This window comes from Ochotona curzoniae, unplaced genomic scaffold (assembly GCF_017591425.1).
Source record: "Ochotona curzoniae isolate NIBS_2020 unplaced genomic scaffold, NIBS_Ocur_1.0 scaffold_1037, whole genome shotgun sequence".
Taxonomy (NCBI): domain Eukaryota; kingdom Metazoa; phylum Chordata; class Mammalia; order Lagomorpha; family Ochotonidae; genus Ochotona; species Ochotona curzoniae.
Window position 1 is genome coordinate 5,415,170 of NW_024467083.1, and position 26,696 is coordinate 5,441,865.

General features: G+C 41.7%; 1 protein-coding gene across 2 annotated transcripts; it reads left to right on the forward strand.

Moving 5' to 3' along the window:
- The first annotated feature begins 8,667 nt into the window (after positions 1–8,667).
- On the forward strand, positions 8,668–26,560 carry DR1 (down-regulator of transcription 1). 2 transcript variants are annotated; one of them, XM_040998423.1, is made up of 4 exons: positions 8,668–9,599; positions 18,891–19,054; positions 24,403–24,569; positions 24,603–26,560. In XM_040998423.1, exons 1-3 carry the CDS (start codon positions 9,380–9,382, stop codon positions 24,547–24,549), a joined length of 531 nt encoding a protein of 176 aa, XP_040854357.1. In that variant the 5' UTR covers positions 8,668–9,379; the 3' UTR covers positions 24,550–24,569; positions 24,603–26,560. The 2 variants fall into 2 exon arrangements, with proteins under 2 accessions (XP_040854357.1, XP_040854356.1); XM_040998422.1 differs by having other exon boundaries at positions 8,673–9,599; positions 24,403–26,560.
- The last annotated feature ends 136 nt before the right edge of the window (positions 26,561–26,696 follow it).

Here is a 26,696-nt window from a genome sequence, read left to right on the forward strand (position 1 = left end):
TCTAAACAAAACCCTCATGTCAGTTTTAGTGACAATGGCAGGTTTTGATGGTGAACATTGTAAACTGGGATATGTTTGGGAACAACAAGCTTCTCAACCTTCTCAAACTTAGGTGATCCTGAAAATACTGTAATTGTTCAGTTAATCCAGAAGCTGTTCTGGTAAATGTTGGCCTTGACTCTGACAACGATGGAGGTCAAATTTCATAACCAATCTCATACAGATGAGTTTAATATCGGGGGTCATTTCAAAGCGTGCTTGATACAGATGTTACTCTAGTTTCCATTTTGGGGCACTTGATATATGTCAAAGGTCAGAGCTGCTACTAATGACCCAGAGTAAGTCCTCAGAGTGAGGCTGAGTAAAGAGCTACCCTGTGGTCACCAAGGCAGTCTGTGAATCTCTTAGTCTCTTAGGCCTGCTCATTCCCAGCGCTCATTTGCAGGGAAGAAAATAGCCAGGTGGCCAGAGAATCGAACCTGCAAAGAGGCTTGCTTTCTCCTCCAGAACATCAGATTTTATTGTGTCTCTTGACTCACATTATAAAATGTGGCTGTATCCAGCTCCCAGCTTGGGAAAGTAATAAAGGATGGCTCAAAGTCTTGGGGCTCTCCACCCACATGGGAGACCCAGAAGAAGCTCCTTGCTCGTGGCTTTGAATCTGCTCAGCTCCGGCCGTTGCGGCTACTTTGGGGAGCGAACCAGCAGACAGAAGATCTTTGTTTCTCCTTCTCTCTGTAAATCTGCCTTTCCAATAAAAATAAAGAAATCTTAAAAATAAATAAAGAGTAGCTATTCTCTGAAGTAGTTCTGGAGGAGAGTTTAAAAACGGTTTGACTTCCCTCTCATTGCAATCTCTCTATCCCCACAGGTCTCTCATGGTGGACATAGCCAAAGGTATTTCTATTTTGTAGATCAGTTCTCATTTCATTGGCTCTTTTTTTCTTAAGATTTATTTATTTTTATTGGAAAGACAGATCATATTTATAGAGAGAAGGAGAGATAGAAAGGGTTTCTATCTGCTGGTCCACTCCCCAAATGTCTACAGTGGCTGCAGCTGCGTCAGTTTGAAGCCATGAGCCAGCAACTTCATGTGGGTCTCCCGCACAGGTACAGGGGCCCCAGCACTTGGACCATCCTCTGTTGCCTTCTCAGGCACATCACAGGAAGCCAGATATGAAGCAGATCAGTTCTGATATAGCATTTAGCATTGCAGGCTGCAACACAGCTCTCTGTGCCACAATGTCAGCCCCGATAGAGACTATTTCTTGACAAAATGAAGGAACCACTGGTTGTAATTGCTACAGCACAGAGACGTTCTGTTACCAGTTGCACTGTTTTTGTCTGACCTGACACACATGATGCTGGTCATCACCCAGCACTTGGATCTCTGGAAATGTGAAATCACATGACCACAGTAGACAAGCTCCTTGTCACACGAGATACGAGCTCCAAGCAAAGAAACACAGAATAGCAGACATCTACAAGAGCTACAGCCTCACTAAGAGCAGCAAGAATGTGTGATCAGGGCCCAGTGCAGTGACCTAGCAGCTAAAGTCCTCACCTTCAATGCGCCACGATCCCACATGGGCACCAGTTCTAATCCCGGCAGTCCCACTTCCCATCCAGCTCCCTGCTTGTGGCCTGGGAAAGCAATTGAGGACAGCTCAAAGCCTTGGGACCCTGCACCCGCATGGGAGACCCAGAGGAAGTTCCTAGCTCCTGGCTTTGGATCAGTGCAGCACCGACCATTGCAGTCACTTGGGGAGTGAATCTTCAGATGAAGGATCTTTCTGACTTTCCTCCTTTCTGTGTATCTGACTTTCCAATAAAAATACATAAATCTTTTTTTTTTAAAGAATGTGTAATCAGCATAGATTGCTGGAATGTCTGAAGACTGAAAAATTATCCAATTTTCTCCTTCTGAAAAAAGATTTATCACTACTTCTTCCTTCCTTTTTTTCTAAAAAAAAAAAATTTAAAGATGTATTTATACTGGGATGGCAGATTTACAAAGAGAAGAAAATAGAGAAAGATGTTCTGTCCTCCAAAGCCAGGAGCCAGGAGCTTCTTCTGGGTTTCCCATGTGGGTTCAGGGTCCCAAGGACTTTTGCTATCCTCCACTGCTTTCCCAGGCCACAGGCAGGGAGAAGGATGGGAAGTGGATTACCCAAGACACAAATCAGCATCCATACGGGAGGCTGGCACGTGCAGGTGCAAGATTAGCTTGTTAAATCACCATGCCAGCCCCCTTTTCTTCATTTCTGTAGCAATTTTTCTGCCTTTGACGCTAACCACAATCTACAGAGGACACTGGTAGTAATTATACTTAGAGTTTAGTCCATAGATTGTATTATGCCAGTCATAATCTCAAAACACAATCCCTCATACTATAACATTATGTATTACTATTGCCTATTTTATTATGAAGGGTACCATTTTTGTTTTCCTAGATTTCTCAAATAAACATTCCCTTAAAAATGCAAATACAAGTATTTTAAAAGATTCTAAAATATTTTACAGAGTTATATTTTCAGGATGTTGAGCTCAGTATTTAAGAACTTTTATTCTTATGAATTTTAACATTTGGGATTCTGGCACTGAAGACTGTGTCTTAAGGCCCAAACCTGCATTGCATGACTGCTTATCCTTCCTCTGTCACACCTGACACTTTCTGCATCTGAGTATGTGACAGGGATCTTCAGCGTGTCTGGCCATTCTTCACGCCACTCCTTTGCCCGTGTCTCTGCGATCACTAACCGTAGTCACCTTCCTCTAATGTGGGCTTCCACTGCTCCTCTCCATGAAACAGATTTTGAAGTCTAGGCCTGATTGCTGTTCTGCCCCTCCTCCACTTCCTTACCAACTCTTTTCTTTCTTCTTCTAACACTTCTCCCGGACTCTGTTCCCTCAAACTGCATGAGTGCCTAGCCTCTGTAACTCCTTTGTGAGCCTGGTTCTTCCTCAAACTGATTTTCCAATCCTCCTTCTGACTTTAGCACCTAACTTTCCGAAAGGGTTCTGTTTGCTCCCTGGCTCCAATTCTTCCTCTCTTTAACTCTTTGCGTGTTAACTTCTGCCGCCTCTTCTTGGTCCCCTCCAGCAATTTTCCATGGCATTGCATGCGCTCTTAGAATAATTCTCTCCCTGCAACTTTGTTCACCTTATAGCCCATCCAGTCTTTCCTGATATATTACCCTCTGTTTTGCTTCCTTTGGATTTCCTTCTGGCTTGCCCTCCCTGAACGTCTTCAGGCACTGTCAAAGTTCAAAGTTGGCAAAGATTTCTAGTCAGCCTGTTACACAGATGGCTACTGCATTTCCACTCTCAAACTCTGATGGGCTATGTCGACTTGGATAGTCAGTTTTCTCCACAAACAGCCTCTAGGTGTTGGCTCTCATTTCTCCTCCTTCTTACTTAGGTAGGCTCCTTTATCTCAGGGCACATGCCCCCCTACAAACTCTTTCCAAGTGCCTCCAATCTGTTCCCTCTCTGTTGTTCTCACCACACTCCCTTTGTTCAAGTCCCCATTATTAATTTGCTCTTGCAGTAGCCTAATAACGAGTGTTCCTGTCTATTCCAGTTCATCCCACATGGTATCCCAGAATCATCTTGCTTGAAGCATTTTTTTTATGTCATTCCCTACTTCTCAAAGACATTCACTGGCTCTTTCTGCTGCCCACAAGAGAAACTCCAAATTCCTGAAGGTTACTGGATGGGCCCGAGACTTTGCATTCAGAAACCATGGGTTGGATTCCCAACTGACCACTTACTCCATGATGCTGAATAATGTCACCGAGTTCCGAATTTTCCAAATATGTAATTAAAGACTGACAACCAAAAGCATGTGAATGTGCTTCATATTTTAAAGTGTTATAATTAATTTCTTTTTAAAGAGATAGCTATCAAACTGACATGTAGTCTCAGCACTGGAGGACAGGCCATGCCCACTTGTTGAATCAAAGCAGGGAGCAGAGGTTTTCTGCCTTCCCCTTGCTTCCTAAGGCCTCCTGTTGCCTCTGACTCAAAGGCATACAGAAATGAACACATCTTCCAGAAGCTGCTCCCTTTCAGGATTGCCACGTTGGACAGTGACACTCCCCTTAGTCCACAGTGAAAACTTCATGCGACTGGCAAATCTGTTTCCTTGAAACTGTACTGGCTTCTTCCAGCTCTTTCTGTGAACAGTTCTTGGATTCACCTTTCTTTTCACTACCATTATTCCAATATTAAGAATAATAGTCACCATTGTGATGATTTTTAAAAACAACTATCATTGTTGATTACTTAAAACCTGGGCTACACATTTTATACACATTATGTCATGCAATCTTTAAAAATTTCTATGAACCACATATTCCTATTCTAGAGATGAAAAAGATCAAGATGCAGCTTAAATATCCAGTCACAGGCTTGTTTAAGTGATGGAGTGGGAATCAAACTCAGAACTGAGGCCAGTGTCTGTGTGAGCCGGTTTCTGCAAGTTGAGAGCAAAGCAAGGTTCTTCATGGAGGTTTTAGTGTTTTCTGCTAAGAGAACTTTCTCAGAGGTTCTATGGCCTCTTTCAAAAGCAGAATACACCAGAACTCTGGCTGTCCAAATATTTTGTTGGGCCCTCTGGCAATGTGTGGCCCATGTTTTTTGTTTGTTTGTGTTGAAAATGTTTATTATTAATTGGAAAGGCAGATTTACAAAGAGACCGAAATCTTCCATCTGGTTCACACCGCAGATGGCTGCAAATGGCCAGCGCTGGCCCAAACCACAGCAAGTACTATTTTTCAAGGTGACAGATTTTCACTTGGGTTTTACTAGCTTTCATACAACTGAATTCTCGCTTCTGTTTTCGGAGGTCCATTTCTTCATGACTTCTGTTGCTCCAAATCTTAGGTTTTCTCACTTCTCTTTCAGTATTACACAATACAAATGATTTAAAATATATATACACATATACATTTATTTGTTGGATAGTCAGATTTATAAAGAGGAGGAGAGACAAAGATCTTCCATCCACCAGCTCACTCTCCAAGTAGCTGCAATGGCCAGAGCTGAGCTGATCTGAAGCCAGGAGCCACGAGGCTCTCCTGGGTCTCCCACATGGATACAGGATCCCAAGGCCTTGAACCATCATCTACTGTTTTCCCAGGCCACAAGCAGGGAGTCAGATGGGAAGCGAAGGAGCCGGGACATGAACCCATGTCCATATGGGACTCTGGTGCCTGTAAGGCAAGGACCTCAGCTACTAGGCTACTGTGTCGGGCCCACAAATGCTTTACCTTAATTACAGTCACCTCCTCACTCTTTCCAGAACTTCATTGGTTTTTGAACACAAATATTGTTGCTCTTTACTGGTCAACAGACTATTTCAAGATTCTATCATTACTACTACACTTGATCTTACCCAAAAGGCCGAGAATACCTCTATCATCACTTCTTCTCGACAATTCTGATGGCTGAGGAACTGCCGTGTGTGAAGCTGTCTTGTTGGACATATGTCCATAAACCCATAAACTCATAAAGAAACAAGCCTTTGGAGATTTGAGAACTATTTGTTCTTGCAACATAATCTAGCATATGCTGACTGCTGCCCTTCTGTCTGGCTTTTTATATTTTGCTAGCTTCTTTTTTCCTTATCCATATAATGGAGATAAGCTCTTCCAAACATGGTTGTTCTGAGGATTAAATAAAATAACATAGGCAATTTAGCATAGTGTTTAACAGATGTTATTTATTTGAATTGTTGCTGAAGGGCAATTAGTGTTTGCAAGGACAAATGAGCATACGGAGATATTATTTGCATTTTAAAACACTGTGTTTCAAATTACAAATGGTATAGTTTCTATTATTGTCGATAATTTTAGCCAAAAACATGAGCATTTATGAACTAGCACATTAGCAGTACTACAGATTTAACCTAACTCATAAGAAAAATAACTCACAGCTCTACTCTGTCTTACCATGAATTTTGGTGTACCATAAACAAAACAAAAAAAAAAAGCTTACTATATATACACTTACACTATTTAAAACTCATGAAGATATTATCTTTATTCTCAAAAAACCCATTAAAAAAAGTACCAATTTACTAAAAAGGCAAAGTGACCCAGAGAGACCTTCTATCTGCTGGTTTAGTCTCCAGCTGGCTGCAATAGCCAGGTGTGAGGCAAGCCCGAGCTAGCAGCAGAAACTCCATCTTTGTCTCCCAACTGCATGACAGGGGCCCAACTACTTGGGCCAGCAGCCACTGCCTCTGGCACTTCAGCAGGAAGACAGGTCAGAAGCAGAGCAGCCAGGATTCAAACTGGCACTCTGAAATGGGATGCTGGTGTAGTGAGCAGTAGCTTGGCCCTCAGTGCCACAATGCCCAGCCCCTCAAAGTCTATTTAAAATGGGGACATAACTACCTACTTAAATAAAGGCTACAGATGAGCATATTTCATGGCATAACATACTGCTATTCATATTTAAATTCCTCTCAGCCATAAGATATTTGGTAATATTACTGAAGACTGCCCAGTTTTGCTAAATAATAACATCACGTAGAGCCCAGTGTAAAAGCCTAGTAGCTAAAGTCCTCAGCTTACATGTGCTGAGATCCCATGTGGGCACTGGTTCGTATCCCGGCTGTTCTACTTCCCCTCCAGCTCCCTGCTTATGGACCGGGAAAGCAATTGAGGACGGCCCAAAGCCTTGGGACCCTGCACCTGTGTGGTTGAGGCGGCTCCTGGTTCCAGCTTCAGATCAGCTCAGCTCCATCTGTTGTGGCCACTTGAGGAATGAACCAGTGGACAGAAAATCTGTCTCACCTTTTCTTTGTAAATCTGACTTTCCAATAAATAAAAGAAAAAAATGTAATACTACACAGTATATAAAATATTTCCATATATACTCATTTGACTTTGAATCTATTAAGTTATTTAATATTTACATTTCTAAAAAGAAAAATTAAAGTAACAAAAAAGGGGGATTGGAGTCTGTTATATTACACATAGTTCAGAAGTATGAAGATTGTGTTCCACCACTTGTATACTACAAGTCTAAACAGCATGAATGTTATATGAAAAGGCAAACTTACTACATTTTCTTCAGCGGTGACAGTTGGCTAGGTCACAAGTTGAAGCTCGAGGGAATTGTGCTGGCTAGCTTGTTCAGATACAGTTGGCAAGAGCAAGATAAATTCAGACAACATGACAGCTTAAAAACATTTTTTTTTCTACTTGCTTCTTTGAAAGGCATAGAGACCGATGTCTCATCTTCTAGTTCATTCTCCCAAATGCCTGAACGTCCAGTCTTGGGCAAGACTGAAGCCGGAGCCAACAATTGGATTTGGCTCTCCCATGAGGACGGCAGGGAACCGAGCACTTCAGCCATCATTACCTGAGTGTTCCCTGGATTTGCATTAGTTGAAGTTGTAAGTAGAATCAGGATTCAAATGGAAGCGCTGACACCAGCTGCTCTCAATATAGTCCCTTGTAAGCCACAGCAAACTGCCTTCACACCTCACAAGATACATCTAAGCTTCACATTCCATTTTGGAGTCTTAATACATTTTAATGAAAGAAATCTTGTTCTGATAAAACGTAATGCCACTAAAATACAAGTGGATATATTTGAGAAGTTAAAGAATTCAAAACAGTCTTAAGAAAATTAAAAAAAAAAAAAAAGGAGTGTAATGAACTGTGAAGTCTTTTTGATGAGCCACCACTGGAACTTTAGATGGAAAGTTTTGGAAAAACATTCCAAACAAGCCAGTTGTGTAACATTATCAAGAACAGTGACTGAACCATGTCCGGGCACATTTAAATGCTATCTCTTCAACCTCTGCAAAATTGCAACATCCCGTTATTTACAATCTAGCCTCTCCTTCTGTATGACAATGTGAAAAACGTTCTTCTGAAATAACACAATTTCCATAAAGAGCTGGCGACCCGTTGATCAGATGGAAGATGCAAAGCACTGCCCACCCGCACCTCCTCAGAAGCCAAAGGGCAACAGACGGTGAGGAAACGGCCAAGCTGGAACCCAGCAACGGTAACACGGTAACACGTTGCATCTGCTCCCCAGTTTCCGCCTTGGCTATTATTTAGTGATTGGGTAGATCCCTTCCCCGAATGCTTCCCTGAACTCCCATAATGGACAAAATAGTCTGGAGGGCGAAACACACCCGTTAAGATTCGAAAGGCTGCAGACACCCGCAGCCAGGGGGTCGCTATCCTTGCACATTCCTCCTGAGCCCATACCCTGTTCCTCTCCATTTTAATCTCAATTCCGCTTCCTAAATAGTATTTCTTGGCAACAACATCCGGCCCTCCTTTGTCTTCGAGCGCAGTTTAGCCAAGTGTCTCGGGGCCTGAGCCGGTCCACTTTCACCCGTCTCTCCACGCTGGCCCGGCACTCCACCTGCAGACAAGCAGGTGCTTGGGACACCCACCGGGTACCGAGAGGCGCGCGTCTGCCCGGCCCCGGTCCCCGTTAAGGGACAGGCTCTCCACGCGCGTGTCCCGACAGCGGCAAACGGCAGCGGCAGGCTGCGACACCGGGCGGGTCCCGCCGGCGAGAGTGGGGGGAAGAGCAGCCGCCACACCCGGAAGTCGGGGAAGCTCGGGGTGGGAGGAGGGTGGGGGCAACGAGGCTTCCGGTGGCGCAAAGCGTGTCGGGAGCGGCTTCCCGCAAACCTTCTTCCCTGGGCTCCGAAGGGACCACCGTTGCCGCCGCCTCGGCTTCTACGATCGCCGTTCGAGCTAAACGGCCACCGCGGCCGCCCCTGCGGCGCCCCCCGGTCCCCAGTGCCCGGCTCTGTGCGTCTTCGTCCCCTGGCGTGTGCCGCGGTCCTAGCAGCGGTGGCGGCCGACATGTTGTGAGGCTGCGGCGCGGGTGTCGGAAGGATGGTTTGGCAAAGGCGGCGGCAACGGCTCCTGGCGGCGGCGGGGGCTCGGGCTCTGTAGAGCCGAGCCCGGTGCGTGTCCGCCCGGTACTGCGGCGAGGCCAAGTGCCCGTGGATCTCGCCTCTGCTCCGGCGCCTTGGGGGCTGCTGTAGGCGGCAGCACCCGCTCCCTCTGAGGCGCTAACGAAGCTGCTGCCCCAGCCGCTCCAATTCCCAGTCCATCTTGCTTTCTCCTCCCCGGCTTGTACAGTGCGGTCCGCAGATCCCACCCTCCCCTTCCGACTTTCTCCCCAAACTCGCCCTAAATCACACCCGCACCCCCAGTGCTCCCCGCCCTCTCGAGCCCTCTCCTCTGCTCCCTCATTTTCTGCACCCCCGCGGTCCCAACCCCCCGGCATCGAGGCGGCCTTTTGACAAATTTCCGTGGAGGAAAGGGACAGAGCCGGGGAGATTTTTTTCCCCCCCAAAAGTTGGGCTGCGGAGAAATTAGAAGGTACGATGGCTTCCTCGTCCGGCAACGATGATGATCTCACCATCCCCCGAGCTGCTATCAATAAAATGATCAAAGAGACTCTGCCCAATGTGCGGGTGGCGAACGACGCCCGAGAGCTGGTGGTGAACTGCTGCACTGAATTCATTCACCTTATTTCTTCCGAGGCCAATGAGATTTGCAATAAATCGGAGAAGAAGACCATCTCGCCGGAGCACGTCATCCAAGGTGAGTCTGCTGGCGCGGGCTTGGAGTTGAGTGCTGTTAGTGGGCCAAGCCTCCGCACCTCTCCCCCGGTCAGTGCAGTTCATGACCAAGTCACGGGAGCGCTGGCAAGCCGGGGCTGCACGCCTTCAGCCAGCGAGGGTGGGCGGGCATGCCCCCTCGGAGATGGAGAGGGTGGATCGGTGGTCTCCATCCGCAGCCACGGAAGCCAGAGCAGCCCGACTCTGCCAGCTCCAAGTTACACCTGGAGAATGACAAGTGAGAAGTGCTCTCTGAGAAAGTTGAGACAGAAACTTGAAGCAGGAGTTCTTGCACCACTTTCTCACCCCACCTGCTCAGCAGTGTCACTTTGTGATCACAGGAATAACCTAGTGCTTTTAAAAGTTAAGTTTATTGCGGGTTGAACAAAGGGAATATGGTTTGTCCTTTAAAGGTGGTTGGACAGCTCAGCAACAAGTTACTAAGGCAAGCAGATTCAGTTAGTTTTTACGTAGATTGCCACACACTGGAGCGTTACAGACCTGCAGCGAGAGTGTCTTTAAGGCATTGCTTTTGTTGTGGAACATTTTCCAGTCCTTTCCTGCCATTGCCATTTGAACGCAGCACTTCCGTCTCTGGGTCTCTAGTGTCTTCTCATCTGATTTGGAAAGGATTTAGTGCAGCAATAAGGAATTGGAAGACTGTATTTTGCTGGCTTTAGCTGGGGTGGTGTACGAGTCACAGCGTGTTGGGGAGCGCCTTCTGTAACTTTCACACGTATGCTTCATGTAAAACTTGCATTCAGTTTGAGGTAACAACTTGTTTTTTTATATAATGTATGGAATTCCGTGATTGCTTTTTTTTTTAAAGATTTATTTTTATTTTATTTTTTTATTGGAAAGGCGGATATACAGAGAGGAGAGACAGAGAGGAAGATCTTCCGTCAGATGATTCACTCCCCAAGTGAGGGCAACAGCCGATGCTATGCTGGTCTGAAGCCAGGAGCCTCTTCCGGGTCTCCCACGCGGGTGCAGGGTCCCAAAGCTTTGGGCCGTCCTCGACTGCTTTCCCGGGCCACAGGCAGGGAGCTGGAAGGGAAGCGGGGCTGCCAGGATTAGAACCGGCGCCCATATGGGATCCCGGGCGTGCAAGGCGAGGACCTTAACCACTGTGCCACCGCGCTGAGCCTCCGTGATTGCTTTTGAAATCATAAAAAATCATGGTTCATTTTAGTAATTTTGGTAGGCAGGAAGTTGTCTACCATTTCATTTTTAGAATTAAACTTTTTAAAAGATGGGTTTTCTGATGTACAGAACATATCTACTCATGTTGATTATAATACATCTTTTTTTGTCTTTTTTAAAAAGATTTGTTTATTTTTATTGGAAAGGCAGATTTTCAGAGAAGAAAAGAGACAAAGATCTTCCATCTTCTGGTCATTCCCCAAGTGGCCAGAGCTGAGCCTGTCCAAGGCCAGGAGCCGGGAGCTTCCGAGTCTCCCATGCAGGGGCAGAATCCCAAGGCTTTGGGCCATCCTCTGCTGCTTTCCCAGGCGACACGCAGGGAGCTGGGTGGGAAGTGGAGCAGCTGCGACAGGTACTGGTGCCCTTATGGGATCCTAGAACATGGAAAGGGAGGCTTTAACCACTAGGCTATTGTACCGGGCCCCAAATCAATTCTTTTACTGTCAGCATTGACAAGGATTGTTATTGATCCTTTATGACATTTTGAAGGTAGAGCTAAACATTCATTTTTAATCCATCTGCTGGTGGTTCACTGCCCACATGCTCCCAACAGTTCTGGCTTGTCAGGCCAGAACCAACTCTGTCTGGGTCTTGAGCCATGAGATGCTGCCTGCTGGGTGTGCACTCCAGGAAGTTAGACCTGAAGCAGAGTGGTTAGGACTTGAACGAAGCTCCCCCATTTGGAATGTCTCAAGCAGGAACCTCATGGTATACCACAGGCCTGCTCTTTTCAGTACATGAGAAAAGAATTCCTAGGAAAAAGCATATTTGATTCTTAAAGCTGGTTTGTTGGTTTGTTTTTCCTTCTGGTTGGTTGGTGTGCTGAGTACTCAATAAGTAAAAAGGAGGCCAGGCTTTTTACAGTTGTATGCATGATTGCTGTCATTGGTCTTTAACAAGATTTCAACACAGCTGTAATTTTCTTTTGCGACTCATACAAAAGAAAAAGAATCTTTTGTAAGCGTTGCTTTTCTACTGATGGCTGCAAAAGATTTCAACAAGATCTGCCTAAACATCTGTTTACACACAGAAGAGAGAATCATTTCAGAAATGACACTACAGTCTTCCTTGGAAAATTTGTTCTTTCTTAAAATGTCGTTAGAATTCTGATTGACATGATGAAATGGAAGTGCAGCTGCAGGAAGCAGTGTAGTAAGTAGTTCGACTTTGGGATATGTTAAATTCATTGTAATGTATGAGTCAGCTACAGTAAAAACATTTCCCTTTTGTAATGAGCAAGATACATTTTAAAAATGATGTATTAGTCTATTACTACCTTACACATTATTTTAAAAAATAAAGTTGGTATTTTATATATTTGAAAATAAGTTACACACACAGAGAGGAAAAAATATTCCATTTATTGATTCACTCCTCAGATGGCTTCAACAGCCAGAGCTGGGCCTATTTGAAGTCAGGAGCCAGGAGCTTCCTCTGGGTGCAGAGGCCCAAGAATCGGGGCCATCTTCCACTGCTTTGCTAAAGCACATCAGCAGGAAACTGAATTGGAAGTGGAGCAGCTGGGATTATCAGGCACTTATAAGGGATGCTGATGCTGCCGGTGGCAGCATCACTCACTATGCCACAGCACTGGTCCACACATTTATTTTTTTATTCCCTGTAACATTGCTGTTGCTAAGTGGTAAGGATCTGAAATTTTTGCCTCACTTGGTGGATAAATCCTATTACAAGCTCATTTTTTTTAATTTTAAAGCAGTTTTGAGGTTAAAATTTTTTAAGGAAATACCTGGGTATGTATGTTTTACTTTTTTGAAGTATGTACTGAATGGAAAGTTAGGGAAACCATGTTCTATATGACATATGGGACACCCACTTAGAATAATAATGCGTATCTTAAAGTGGAATGATCCTCATGGTGTGGCTTGCATTTTTAGTAGTGATAACTTGTACTTTGAGGCAGGCTGGACGTTTCATTTGTTCTGAGGCAATTGTGTAAAATGCAAGTTAAGATTTATTACATCTATGAAATACTAATTTAGTTTTAATTTTTTTCTGTTTTTTTCTATTTATGAATTTAAGAAAATAGATTTGGTTTTGGAGGTTACAGAATACTGAGCGGAGGGAGTTCTCAGCCATAGTCCCTGCCACTTTCCACTCATTGTTCTTGTTTTGTTTTGTTTTGTAAATGGGTGTGTTCCATTGCATTGTGAAAAGAATGAATAATGGGAAAAAAGAACTGTGAGTTCTACTCTATAAATTCTGTGACTTTGGGCAAATGTCTCAGTTCGGGTTCCTTATTTATGTATGTAAGTACTTTGGAAAGATTGTGGGAAAATGAGATTAAAAGAAAAGTTTATTTTACTACCAAATTGAAATTCATGCAAGATGCACAGGGAAAACATGTATTATGTAGAAAGTAGAAGGTGTGCATCAGTTTCAACAGTGTTTGCATGAGTTCTATTTTCCCGTAAAGTGGTTGAGGTGCCCTTGTAGAAGAAGTAATTGATTTCAGATATAGATTGCAGTTATTGAAAATCAGTTGGTGGTTGAGAGCTGTACATGAAAAATGCTGCAATAAAAGTAGCTTTTTTAAGTTTCTGTATGTGCTGATTATAGTCATAAACTCCTACCCTGTTTAACGTTACATCATAATGTCATTTGCAAAATCAAAGTATAAATAAGCTTTAAAAAATGATACTGTTTTCTTCTTCCTGCATTTTAATCTCTTTTTATCCATGTCCATCCTCCTCCACCCCCAATTCTGAAAATAGTAACTGAGAGTAGTGAAAATGTGAAAAAGTCTCTGGGTATTTGCTTCTTCAGCCGCGAGTTACTCCTCTGTGCTGGCTGTGTGAAGGGCATCTGTGCTATTCTAGTTCTTGTCACACAGCTACTTCTGTAAAATACAATGAAAATTAGACCAAATTTCTTTCTTTTTTTTTTTTTAAGATTTATTTTTATTGCAAAGTCAGATATACAGAGAAGAGGAGTGACAGAGAAGAAGATCTTCCATCTGATGCGCAAGTGAGCGCAACTGCTGGAGCTGTGCCAATCTGAAGCCAGGAGTCAGGAACCTCCTCCAGGTCTCCCACACGGGTGCAGTGTCCCAAGGCTTTGGGCCATCCTCAACTGCTTTCCCAGGCCACAAGCAGGGAGCTGGATGGGAAGCTGGACTGCCGAGATTAGAACCAGTGTCCATATGGGATCCTGGTGCTTGCAATGCGAGGACTTTAGCTGCTAGTCCACCACGCCAGGCCCTAGAGCAAATTTAAAAATAACATGAAAGAAAAACTTAGCTTTTTATTACTAAATTCAGTAGACATGAAATTACACTGTGATACACTGTGAAAGTTCTTGATTGCTTAGTAGGAATTTCCTTCCTTAACTCATACAACCATTACAAGCAGTCTTAGTGTAAGTCCGTGGACCACACTTTGAGTAGATTTGCAGTAAAATTTAAGCCACAGTCTTTGTTGCCAAGTGAAAGTGAAGTACTTTGAAATTAGGATTTGAGTGATTGTAAAGAAGTTACTGTGAGGATGCTGTACTTGCTAAATAGATGTTCATCCATAGTGTTCCAACGGAGACATACCAGTTCCACGACTTATCACATAATCCGGTGCTTTTCAGGGTAGGATTGTGTTCTTTTCTTCAAATGGATATACCCTGTGTTTGTTTTCCTTTGGTATCCAACAGCTGTTCACCAGGCACTGTTAGGGAGGGGCACTGTGCTGGAAGCTGCCCGGTCCCTCCTCTGCCTTGAGTCTCACTGCTGTACGAATCCCCAGGAGTGGAGCTGACCACGATGCACGCGTGGTCCTCGGGAGTCTGCCAGGCCAGCGAGCCAGTACTGGAGCTTCCTTCCTTGTCAGGTGTTCTAAGTGAAAAGTATAAAGTGACTGCAGATTCATGTTTCTAAAAAAATCTTTTCAAGAGAACAGATGTTTTATGAAGTAAGACAAACCTGAATTATTATTTTGCTATCTGAGGGAATTTTTAAAAGATAGCCTTGTTAATAATGTCTGAAGTCAAAACATGCTAAGTACTGTTTCCCCCCAGTAATATCCATGGGCTGTTCTAGTTGCCATTTTCACATACATGGCAGAGGGTAGAGCCTTCTGAGTACAAAGCAGTGCATTCATGCTTTAACTTTATACAGACTGATGGACAGACAGACTGGCCTTTATTCTGACAAAATCCTCACATCTAGGGAAATCAGCGGTTCATGATGTTCCTACATAGGAAATAGAAAAGTGCTCGATTTCTACATAGAAACCTTGGTTTCCAGCTTTCAGAGAAAGTATTGGAGTAGTATGTTTAAATACAAATGGCCGTCTTTATGTGTGGTATTATTGATTGGGTCCTTCACTGTATTTGCTGGATTTTCTTAGGAGCCATTTTCATTTTTCTCTGTGCAAAATGAGAATGATTACCACTACATAATAACATGACATACTGACCCATTTAAAGGTACTTCATCTAGTTATACTGGTATCCCATATGTGCTTCAAACTGAGGTTAGGCTAGTGCAGTTTATTTTAACATAAATTTATGGCTACTCTTGTTGAACCATTTATTGAGAATATGATATTGCTATAGCAGCTCTTAAATATTGTTATATTTCACACTTAGATTTAGTTGCAAGTTTTTTGAAAGTATTCTGAATCTTAAATGTTTTCACAGATGAGGTTTTTAATTTTATTTTAAAAGATTTTCTCACCCAGGCTCCCTGTGGCCAAAGGAGGATTTCTTAATTTCTTTTTTCTTTTTCGTGATGCTGTTCCCTTAGGAGGCTGTCTTAGTGCCTGCTGAGTCATGCCGTTCTGAAGCATTGTCCTTCCATTATGTTGATTTGCTATTTTGTGAATTCTTATATTTTATAAATATACTTCTTCAACTTGAATTTAAATGTGATGATGTGTAGCTGAATATTTGTTTCAGTCTTGTAACAGTTATTAGGTACTCTTTTAGATTTAAGAGAAAAAACGAAGTTGAGTAATACATAGTCTAGGTTGTTTTATGTGGCCCGTATGTGCTAACCATATTGCTTTGTTTTGTATTTTTTGTAAGATTTTACTTATTTTTATTGCAAAGGTAGATATACAGAGAGAAAAATCTTCTGTCCACTAGTTCATTCCTGAAGCAGTCACAATGATTGGAGCTGAGCTGATCCAAAGCCAGGAACCATGAGCTTCTGGGTCTCCCCCGTGGGTGCAGGATCTCCAGGCCTTGGGCCATCCTTGACTGCTCTCCCAAGCCAAAGGCAGGGAGCTGGAAGGGAAGTGGAGCAGCTGGGATATAAACCAGAACCCATATGGAATCCTGGCACATGCAAGGCAAGAACTTCAGCTACTGGGCTACCGCATTGGGCCCAATCCTAAAACTATTAACAATAGGGTTTTTTTTCCACATTTGTCTCCTGTATGGGCCAGCAGTGTAATTAATTTAGTCTTCCCAATAACCCGATCCAGTGAGATTAGTAGGTAGTGTTGTTATTTTTGAAAAGGCTGTTTTGAAAGAGCTGCAGGAAGAGGAAAGGAGGAAGTGGAGGAAGGAGAGAGGATCTTGTAAGATGGTTTACTCTCCAGGTGTCTACATTAGGCAGGGCTGCCGGGCTGTGGGACATCTGCTTTTCCTAGGCCTTTAGCAGAGAGCTGGGTCAGAAGTGGAACAGCCAGGATGTGACTGCTGCCCGTATGTGATCCTGGCATCACAGGTGGTGCCTCTGCCCATTATTTTTTAGAGGGTAGAGGCAGGAACTGCACAGAAATGAAGCGACCTGTGTAGGGTCACAACAGTTCTGTGAGACACAACTGAGTCAGTCCCTCATGCCTCGGTGTTTGATGCTCAGCCACTCTACTGATGGTGGGATTGTGAAATAGGTGCTGTTCTCATTTTGCGTATGGAAAAACTGAAGCTTTTAGAGGCCTTTTCTTAGCTTTTAGAGATTTTAAGTGACATATACAAGGTTAAACAAATGCTGTGTCAACCAAAGCTCAGCTTTACCTGATTTCAGGAGGGGAGATGATGTCTGGCTGGAGGAAATCAGGCAAGCTTCATTGGAAGATGAGGTTTATCTGCGCCTTGAATGCATAGCCGCCAGCTTATGTGTGGGAAACTGGTTCCTCTTGGGAAACCTTGAGTGGTTAGATTTAGCAGAAGTATGCAGGGATTTAATGGAGAAGTGCAAGGGCCAAGATAGATGGGGCTACTTCCCGAGGGACGTTGGTGGAGGCCCAACAAGATGAGGTGTTAGAATGCGGTGGGACACCTTATGCCATCTACTTGGCTTCCTTCAGTGTTGTGTCTATACCGTCTTACTAAAATACTCTACCACGTTGTATTTTTAAAAAGAAAAAAGAGCAAACAAAAAATCTGGTTTCTTTAATTGACTCTTTAAAAGAAAGTCCTTCAATTCAAATGAAAAAGTTGCCTAGCCTTCAGTTTTCTCCACTGTACGCCATACTCTTTGAAGCCAAGAATTATGTAGTGATCAATTTGATATGCAAATCCCAAAATAATGCATTTTTGGGGAGTTTTTTTTTTTTTTTTTTTGAGGGGAATTTGGAGGACTGGCATCGGGGAGGTAGATTAACTTAATTAAAAACTGTGTCCTGCTCTTTGGCATTGATCATTTCTAAAGAAGGTTGAGGAAAACATTTTGACATTTTCAAATAAAGTTGCAAATCATTCAGAATGTCTTAAAAACCAGCTTATATGGGAATGTGTTTTGGGGAAGGAATATTTGGTATTCTCCCTGAAGAGCAAATTCCTGAAGCTAGAATTGAGAGCGTCTTTCCAGAGGGCATTGTAGTTCATCATAATTCTTCAAAGACTGCAAAAACTTACGAGTTTTGTGATAGCCTGTGCTTTTCACCACTGTTTTTCATCATTGGCTCAGAATACGAAATATGCCTTAGTCAACAAATGAGACACTTAGTCAACAAATGTGAATGCTAGGGGCCGGAAGAGTATTTTCTGTCTTGTCTTGTTTGGCTATAAAAGACATTTGGAAAGTGCATTATTTCTCTCGTAAAATGTTCTTTCTAAATGTAAAAAAAAAAAAAAAAGACATGAAATAAAGGAGTTTTTTTTTTATGCTTCCATTCCAATAGTCAAATCTTTCAACAGTTTTTCTGCCTCTGCCACATCATTTGAAATATTTTTATAGTGCTTACTGTTAAATTTTATTTTCAAGGAAAACCTGTTGGCTAACTATAACTGCTGAATTTTATGAATTATTTCCACCAGTATTTCTTAAACTTGACAGCTTTAGTGTCTTTGCTAAAAATATGTTTCTGTTGGTATATTGGTCAAAAAGAAAAATTTACCTGTTCTTTTATCCTATCCTAGTGAAAATAGAGCATGTTTTACCAGCACGCTTTAAGCCAAATGGCACAAAATGTTAACAAACATATTCCAAATGTTTGACTTTTTTGTATTCTTTGAGAAAATGACTGACTTAATGATATTTGACTTACTATGAATAGTATAGGAAAAATATTTTTCTTACTAAAACCACATGTTCTTACATTAGAGCTTTTCTTTTTCCTTACAGGAAATGCTTTGACCTTTTCAAAATTAGGAAGAAAAATAAAATTAAAGCCTGTAACTTGGGTGTTCTTTATGTTTTAACTGATTTACAGTCTAGCGGCTAAAGTCTTCACCTTGAACACGCCAAGATCCCATATGGGTGCCAGTTCTAATCCCAGCAGCTCCACTTCCCATCCAGCTCCCTGCTTGTGGCCTGGGAAAGCAGTAGAGGATGGCCCAAAGCCTTGGGACCCTGCACCCATGTGGGAGACCTGGAGGAGGTTCCAGGTTCCTGACTTCAGAACTATGCAGCACCGGCCATTGTGATCACTTGGGGAGTGAAACAATAGATGGAAGATCTTCCTCTCTGTCTCTCCTCCTCTCTGTACATCTGCCTTTCCAATAAAAATAAAATAAATCTTTAAAAAAAAGAAAGGTGACAGATGTTTTGTGTTAGCCAACCAGATAATTGTGTGCAATAATAAAATTGAGTTTATTTTACAGAATAACAAATTTGGTGATCCATTGGTACAGAAAAACTGTGTTTTCTCATCCTTTCCTGTTTTCATTTCTCCAGCACTGGAAAGTTTGGGCTTTGGTTCTTACATCAGTGAAGTGAAAGAAGTCTTACAGGAATGTAAGACTGTAGCATTGAAAAGGAGAAAGGCCAGTTCTCGTTTGGAAAACCTTGGAATTCCTGAGGAAGAGTTATTGAGACAACAACAAGAACTATTTGCAAAAGTAAGTAATGCATTTTAAACCATTCTCATCTGAAGTCTGCTTTGTTTCCTAGCATATATAATACCTGTTTCTGAAATCACTTCCTAAATTAATGTACCTTCCCCAGGGGTTCCCTTTCGCTGGCTAATTGTTTGATTACACGGCCTGATGTGTGGAGCTGGCCTGATTTGACTCTGGCTTTCTGAAAGTAAATTATTGGGGTCTGGCACAGTAGCCTAGTGACTAAAGTCCTTACCTTGCATGTACCGGGATCCTGTCCCAGCTGCTTCACTTCCCATCCAGCTCCCTGCTTGTGGCCTGGAAAAGCAATCAAGGACAGCCCAAAGCCTTGGGACCCTGCACCCACGCAGGCTCCTGGCTTCAGATTGGCTCAGCTCCGGCCATTGTGGCCACTTGGGGAGTGAACCAGTGGATGGAAGATCTTTCTCTCCTTTTCTCTGTAAATCTGACCTTCCAATAAAAATAAATAAATCTTTAAAAACAAGTAAATTATTGACAACAACTTCTTTTTTGTCAAATATTGAGGTTTTAGTTTGATGGTTTTATCCTCATGGAAATTAAAAGTACAAAACAAGGGATCTGTATATACTTTAGATTTAAAAATGATGGGATGGTGAGAAAGTATGCTGTGTTAAATTTTATGATCAAGGAATCTGATAAACATCTACTCTGTAGTTGAATTCGGTCTTTTTTTTCTTAAAGATTTATTTTATTTTTATTGGAAAGTCAGATTCACAGAGAGGAAGAGAGTCAAAGAGGAAGATCTTCTGTCCACTGATTCACTCCCCAAGTGGTTATAATGGCCAGAGCTGCACCGATCCGAAGCCAGGAGCCTGGAGTCTCTTCCAGATTTTCCATGTGGATGCAGGATCCCAAAGCTTTGGGCTGTCCTCTGCTGCTTTCCCAGGCCACAAGCAGGGAGCTGGATGGGAAGCAGGGCCGCCAGAATTAGAACTGGCTCCCATATGGATCCTGGCGTGTGCAAGGGGAGGACTTTAGCTGCTAGGCTACCACGCCGTTTCCTTGAATTAGATTTTTAATGTACCTTAAAAATACTTTTTAAGGATTTATTTATTTATTTATTTGGAATAATGACAGGGAGAATAGAGAAGACAGATCAGTCTGCTAGTTCTCTCCCCATGTGCCTGCATCAGCTGGGCCTGGGCCAGACTAAAGCCAGGAGCCTGAGACTCTTAATCCACATATCTGGGCCATCATTTGCTGCCTCCCAGGCACGTTAGTGTGAAGCTGGTTTGGAAGCTCTGTAGCCTGGGCTGGAAACAGCACTGCGATCTGGAGCGTTGGTGTGCCAGGTGGTGGGGCTTACACTAACACTGTGCAGTAATCCATGTGCATCGGCCTGGGTTGTATGGATCCTGACCCTTCTTAACTGCCAGGGGAGATCCCTACCCCTTATGTAAGCAAATTGTAAAGAGTTCATACAGCAGAGAAAGGGAGGAAACTGTCAATGCCTTGTCTGAGAAAGCACTAGTACCAAATGCTAATATCCTTTTATTTAACAAGCAAACAAAGACACACACAGTGGTTGAGACTTTTTTTTTCCCCAAGTGCGGCTCTTGTTTGCAACTAAGGCAATTATGGATTGAATAGAAGTGAGATTTCTCACCAAATACTCTAGTAATCTTCAGTAATGGGAAGTTTACTTGAAGGTCAGCTTTTACAGATTGGCCCCATAGCTAATCTTTCTCTTGGTTTCACAGTTTGGTTTGCATCAAAACATCTGAGTCTTAAGTGTTATGAGGTACTAGGTACCAGGTATCATTTAAATTACTCAGAAAGATAAAAGGTTTCTAATATAATTCTGAATTCTAGCCATGGGTTAGTCACATTGCTGGTAATTTACCTGTATTTAATCCACATGGTACCCTTATAGGTGCTAAAGAGGGGATGCCTTTGAGGAAGTGATGAACACATGAAAACCGTATTACAATCCAAGTGAATATTTTGTGCCAAAAGAGTGATGCTTTACTGTTTATTATTTATTGATTCTCTGTTATTACAGATCACCTACATGTACTGGATTAAATAATTGATGAGAGTGTTTCTGCTAGATGCTTTATATACTTTCAGAGTTTTTAATGAAATAATATAAAATTTATATCTATCAATTATGAAAGACTCAGAGTGAAGAAGCTTGCATAAAATGATTCATTCCACAAATATTTACTGAGAACCTCGCTGTTTACTAGACATTTTATTACATCAAAAATACACAGTTTGTTGAGAAAGATTTAGTTTGAATTTGAGAGCAAGAATTGGAGTCTGTATTTAAAATAATTTCTTCTATTCTCAAACCTGTACTCTGTACAACACCATGCTAATGTCCTGCCCACCATTTTCTGCTTAAATTGATTATGGAACTTTTAAAACAAAATATCCTCTTTGAGCAAAAGGTAAGTGAAAGAAACTTTTGCATGCCTGCCAAATCTGTCCCTAATACATGTTTTTGTTCCTCATCATCCTCCTTTTTACCTTGGCATGTGCGCAAAGGCCCCTGGTCTGTCCTTGCGCTTGTGAGGAGACCAGGAGAGATGCAAGGTTAGAGCAGTTACATGCATTTCCTCTGCTAGAGCACTAAGTACATGTGTTCTAAATACGAAACAAACTCAGAAGTGTGTTTTCATCACTTTCTTTTTGTTCTGCTTTTAAATTTCTATTTTAGAGACAAACAATGGCAGCCTCTTCAGTAGCTAGCAACAAATATTTGGAAGGGGGAACTTTTAATGCATCAAGATTTAACTTAACTCTAGATTATAAACAAGTCATTTAGTGTATGAGAATAAGAATCTTAAAAACAATGAAAATCTCCCAAAGAAGGAATTTAGGAAGTATGTGCCTACTTACCTTTCTTTTATAACCATACTTAAAAAAAAAAAAAAAAAAAACTTGAGAGGATTTGTGTAGGATTGAGAGAGACAAAAGAAATTATAGTAAATATTGCTGAAATTTTTCATTTGTAGAAACATACTAATAAAAGTATAGCAGTGAACAGTGATTTTAAAGATAAAGAAAGGTTATATTCAGAAACAAAGGTAAGAGAGCTTATATGGGGCTGTGTTACCCAAAAGTCAGTTGAATTTTAAAGATTTATTTCACTTGAAAGAGTTAGAAGTGGGGAAAGACACAGAGAGATATTCCATTCACTGGTTCACTCCCCAAGTGGTTGCAGCAGCTGGAGCTGGGAGCCAGGAGCTTCTTCTGGGTCTCCCATATGGGCAGGGGGGCCAGCGCTGCTTTCCTAGGCCATAAGCAGGGAGCTCGATTGGAAGTGGAGCAGCGGGAACCCAGACTGGGCACCCGTACAGAATGCCAGTGCTATAGGTGGAGGATTAGCTTGCTATGCCAATGCACCACTCCTATCAGTTGAATTTTAAATGTATCCTATACCTGCTGTTGCAACCATTGAGCGGACTACAGATCAAATATAAGTTTCTTAGAAATTTATACCTATGTCTAGTTGATTAAGCCACAGAGCAGTAATTCTTTAATTCTTTATTTCTTTAGGAGGCAGCAGGAGACAGTGCTGTGGTGTGCCATGTTAAGCCTCTGCTGCAATGCTAGAATCCCATGTGGGTGCTGTTTCAAATCCTGGCTGCTCCACTTATGATCTAGCTCCCTGATTATGTGCCTGGGGGCAGAGGAGGGCTCAAGTGCTTGTGGGCCCTGCTACCCACATGGGGCAACCCAGCATCACAAGCTGTATTTTTTGTTGTGTTTTGTTTTTAAAGACATTTATCTTTATTGGATGTCAAATTTGCAGAGAGAAAGCAAGACGGAAATCTTCCAACTTCTGGTTTACTCCCCAAGTGGCCACAGTAGCTGGAGCTGAGCTAATCCGAAGCCAGGAGCCAGGAGGCTCCCCTGGGTCTACTACAGGGGTGCAGGATCACAGGCCTTGGGCTGTCCTCTACTGCTTTCCCAAGCCACAAGCAGGGAGCTGGAAGGGAAGCAGGGCTGCCAGGGAACACAAACAGGCCCCCAAGCTGACTTTTAACCTTTGAGCCAAATGCTTACCCAGTTAGGAATTCTTAGGTTGATTAAATTCACATTGTTGGTTTTCCCTATGCTTTACTTTGATTTGTTTATTTATTAAGATTTTATATATTAAAAAGCTTCTGGCTTCTGGCTTCAGATCGGCTCAGCTCCAGCCATTGCAGCCACTGGGGAGTGAACCAGTGGACAGAAGAGCTTTCTGTTTTTCTCTCCTGGTTTCTGTAAACCTGCCTTTCCAGCAAAAATGAACAAACAAACAAACAAAAAAACGTAAATCTTTAAAAGAAATAATTACAATATTCACTTTGACTTGAAGGAAAAGTTAAAATTTCAGCAGATGAAAATCAGAACATTTAAAATAGGATGTGAATATAAGTAAAGATAGCAAAGATGGAAAAGCTTGGTATATATATCTTTTGTGCTCTGAGCTTATTTAGTTTTGAAGCACAAAGGTAGAGGATTATGGTAAAACTCAGAAGTAATAGAATTGTTACTATGTTCTTATATTAGTACTTCCCTCCATCCCCTTTTTTCTTAAGATTTGGGTTGTGTTTTTGTTGTTGTTGTGTTGTGTTGTTGTGTTTAAAAGCCTGGGCAAGGCCAAACCAAAACCATGAGACAGGAGTTTCACCAGGTCTCCCGTGTGAGCGTCAGCGGCCCAAACACTTTGGCTTTGTTCTACTGCTTTTCCCAGGGCACTCTCAGGGAACTAGAGCAGAAATGGAGCAGCTAGGAGCCAATCTGCTCCCAGCATTGTATGTAGGCAGCACCCTAGCCCAACCCAGCTTAGAGAAGTAACATCTAAGGAGAATCAAGTTTGGGAAACAGACCTGTGCAGTTACTAGAAAAGCAGTCTAGGGGCCAGCCTTGTGGCATAGTGGGTAAAGCTGCCACCTGTGATGCTGGCATCCCGTATGCAAGCTAGCTGGTTGATATCCTGGCGCTTTCCATCCAACTCCCTGTTGGTGGCCTAGGAACTGGGCCACTATCACTCGTGGGGAACCCAGACAATCTTGACTCCTGGGTCCAGGCCTGACCCAGGCCTATCTCTTGTGACCATCTAGAGAGTAAACCAGCAGATGGAAGATTGTGTGTGTGTGTGTGTGTGTGTCTTTCTGCAACCTTTCAAATAAGTAAATCTTTTTTTTTTTTTTTGCCTTAAGGGATCTTATGCAGAGATTGTATTTTCCATGTGTTGACAGTTTTATATGAACAGAAAATTTTCTATCTGAGTTTCATAATGATTTAATCTGTTGTCTTATTTTGTACTTAACTAAAAGGCCTGTACTGAGGATTTTAAAAAATTGTTTGCTTTTGTGTTTTTTGATGTTTAGGCTAGGCAACAGCAAGCAGAATTGGCCCAACAGGAATGGCTTCAAATGCAGCAAGCTGCCCAGCAAGCCCAGCTTGCTGCTGCCTCAGCCAGCGCGTCCAATCAGGCAGGATCTTCTCAGGATGAAGAAGATGATGATGATATCTGAAATTCACCAGCTGAGTTTCTGTTTCCTCTATAAATGTTTTTTCCCTGCACAAGAAAAAACCAGTGAAAGAAATGCTTATCTGTAATTTTGTATGCATCTTGGTGGACTTACCATTGGTATCCTAGGGGTGTCTGCTGTTAAGTTTGATCTGTTGTCTGCTATATATGTAAAAATTGTCTCTTTGAACTATTGAAAATTTAAGGTTCAGTATAATATCAATTTTGAATTTTTAATGGTGTTTATGAAATTTTAGATAGCAATGATTCCTTTATTTGATCAATAAACAGTGTTACAGAAAACTTTCGAGTTTATAAAAAATACAGTCAAATTTATACAGAAGCTCTTAATCTGCATTTGTGTTTCCTTTGCCCTTTTAGCTAAACTAAAAATTGGGAATTTTAAATTGAGGGAGTGTACTGTGTGAGACAGTGGACATTCGATCAGGTTGGTGAAAAAAAGAGTTAACTTCTTACAGTGTCTGAATTTTTTCATCTTTTAAAATAAGTAAATATATATGCTCAGATAAATACACGTGTTTAGAAAAACTTCAAAATAAGACATTCAAAATGAGGAAGGAGTGTGTTTAACATTAGTTGTATAAGTTTGGTGTGGGTCGTTTTTTATTTTGTTTTCATCTTGAATAGAGGTAAAAGCTATAGTTTTATTATGGCATAGTTCATCTTGAGCTATACTATTACATTTCAAAGACTGCCCAGTTTTGAGAACTTTGTAATTCTTACAATTTCACTCCAGTTTGATAATTAATAGTATTATTTGCTTATTCCTTCCATGTTTATATCATTCACATCATTTTACAGGTGGGACTTGTGAAGCAGTTGCTTGGTTCTGAGGTTCACTGAGAGTCAAAGCTTTGTAGAGGAAAGAAGTGAAAGTTAAGGAGCATGCTTGCTGTGAGAGAGGGTTTTGTTTTTTAATGTAACTTATAGTTTACTTACTGTTTGTTTTTAGCATTGTTTTTGCATTTTCTTGACTAGATGGCATAGAGTCCAGCGCTACCTTTTGAAATGGCATCCTTGTCTCCTTCATAAAGGAGTGATAGCTTTAAGATGGGTTTTGTTTAACAAAGTGTGTCATAACCGATCATCCCTGTGTGAAGCATAGTTCCGATGTGCTGGATAAAAAGAAGCTTTAATTTGGATCTAATAAGGTGTGGTAGCCATTAGAGGATTCCAGTGTACTGAAGAAATGAGATATTGTTTGTATTTTGGAACAGAAAGGAAAAGCTACTTAAGATGGTATGAAGTAATTAAATGTCTATCATTTGCCAAATTATTACAGTCTCTATATTCCCAAGCTCAAAAATAGATTGTGACTGCCAGGATTCCAATTTTACTTGGAATACTAAATAAGTCGAGTTTATAAGTATTACATTTCTTAATGGTTGTATTTTTGCAGTTTTAGGAAAAGGAAAATCTCGCTGTACATTTATTAAGGACACTTCCCTGTGTAGAAAAAGGTTAGTTTTGCTGAATGTTTCAAGTTGAACTTACTTCATGGATGTCATATGCATGAAGTGCGTTTGGATGAGGTAGAAGGAATTTTTTTTTAAAGTACCAAAGGTAGTCTAGTCTAGAGAAATAATAAGTGTTGGCTTTTCTAATTTGTACTGTAACATCCTTGTATTTTCTATTTTAAGTATACCTGTTTCTCAAGTAAACTTAGATATTTTTTCATACCTTTTTCTTTCTGATGCAGAATTCAGGTTAATTAATATTTTACTGCATCTGATAATGTATTACATGTTTGAAGCCTAGTGACTTTTCCTTTTGACATTCTTGTGATTTCATATGCTGTATTCTTCGAGCAATAAAATTTCTGGTGTGTTTTATAAATTGTTTTTATAGTTAATGATCCATAGGAAAATCTGTTTGATTTTTACTAATTTCAAGAATGTTAGGCCCAAAAGATATTTTGGTCATTTGGTATATGGTACCTGCATTTCTTCTATATTTAGAAAATGTGGTTTTACTTTTAATTTTGTAATTTACAGTCCTAGGATCAAGGTATAAAAGGGTAATTTTGAGTTATTTTGCTTTTAGCTTATTTTTAAATTTAAAAGTCAGTATTTGCCACTTGTCAAAATTTTTTAAATCTTCTGGAGAAACAAAAGCTCTTGAGAAATAAAC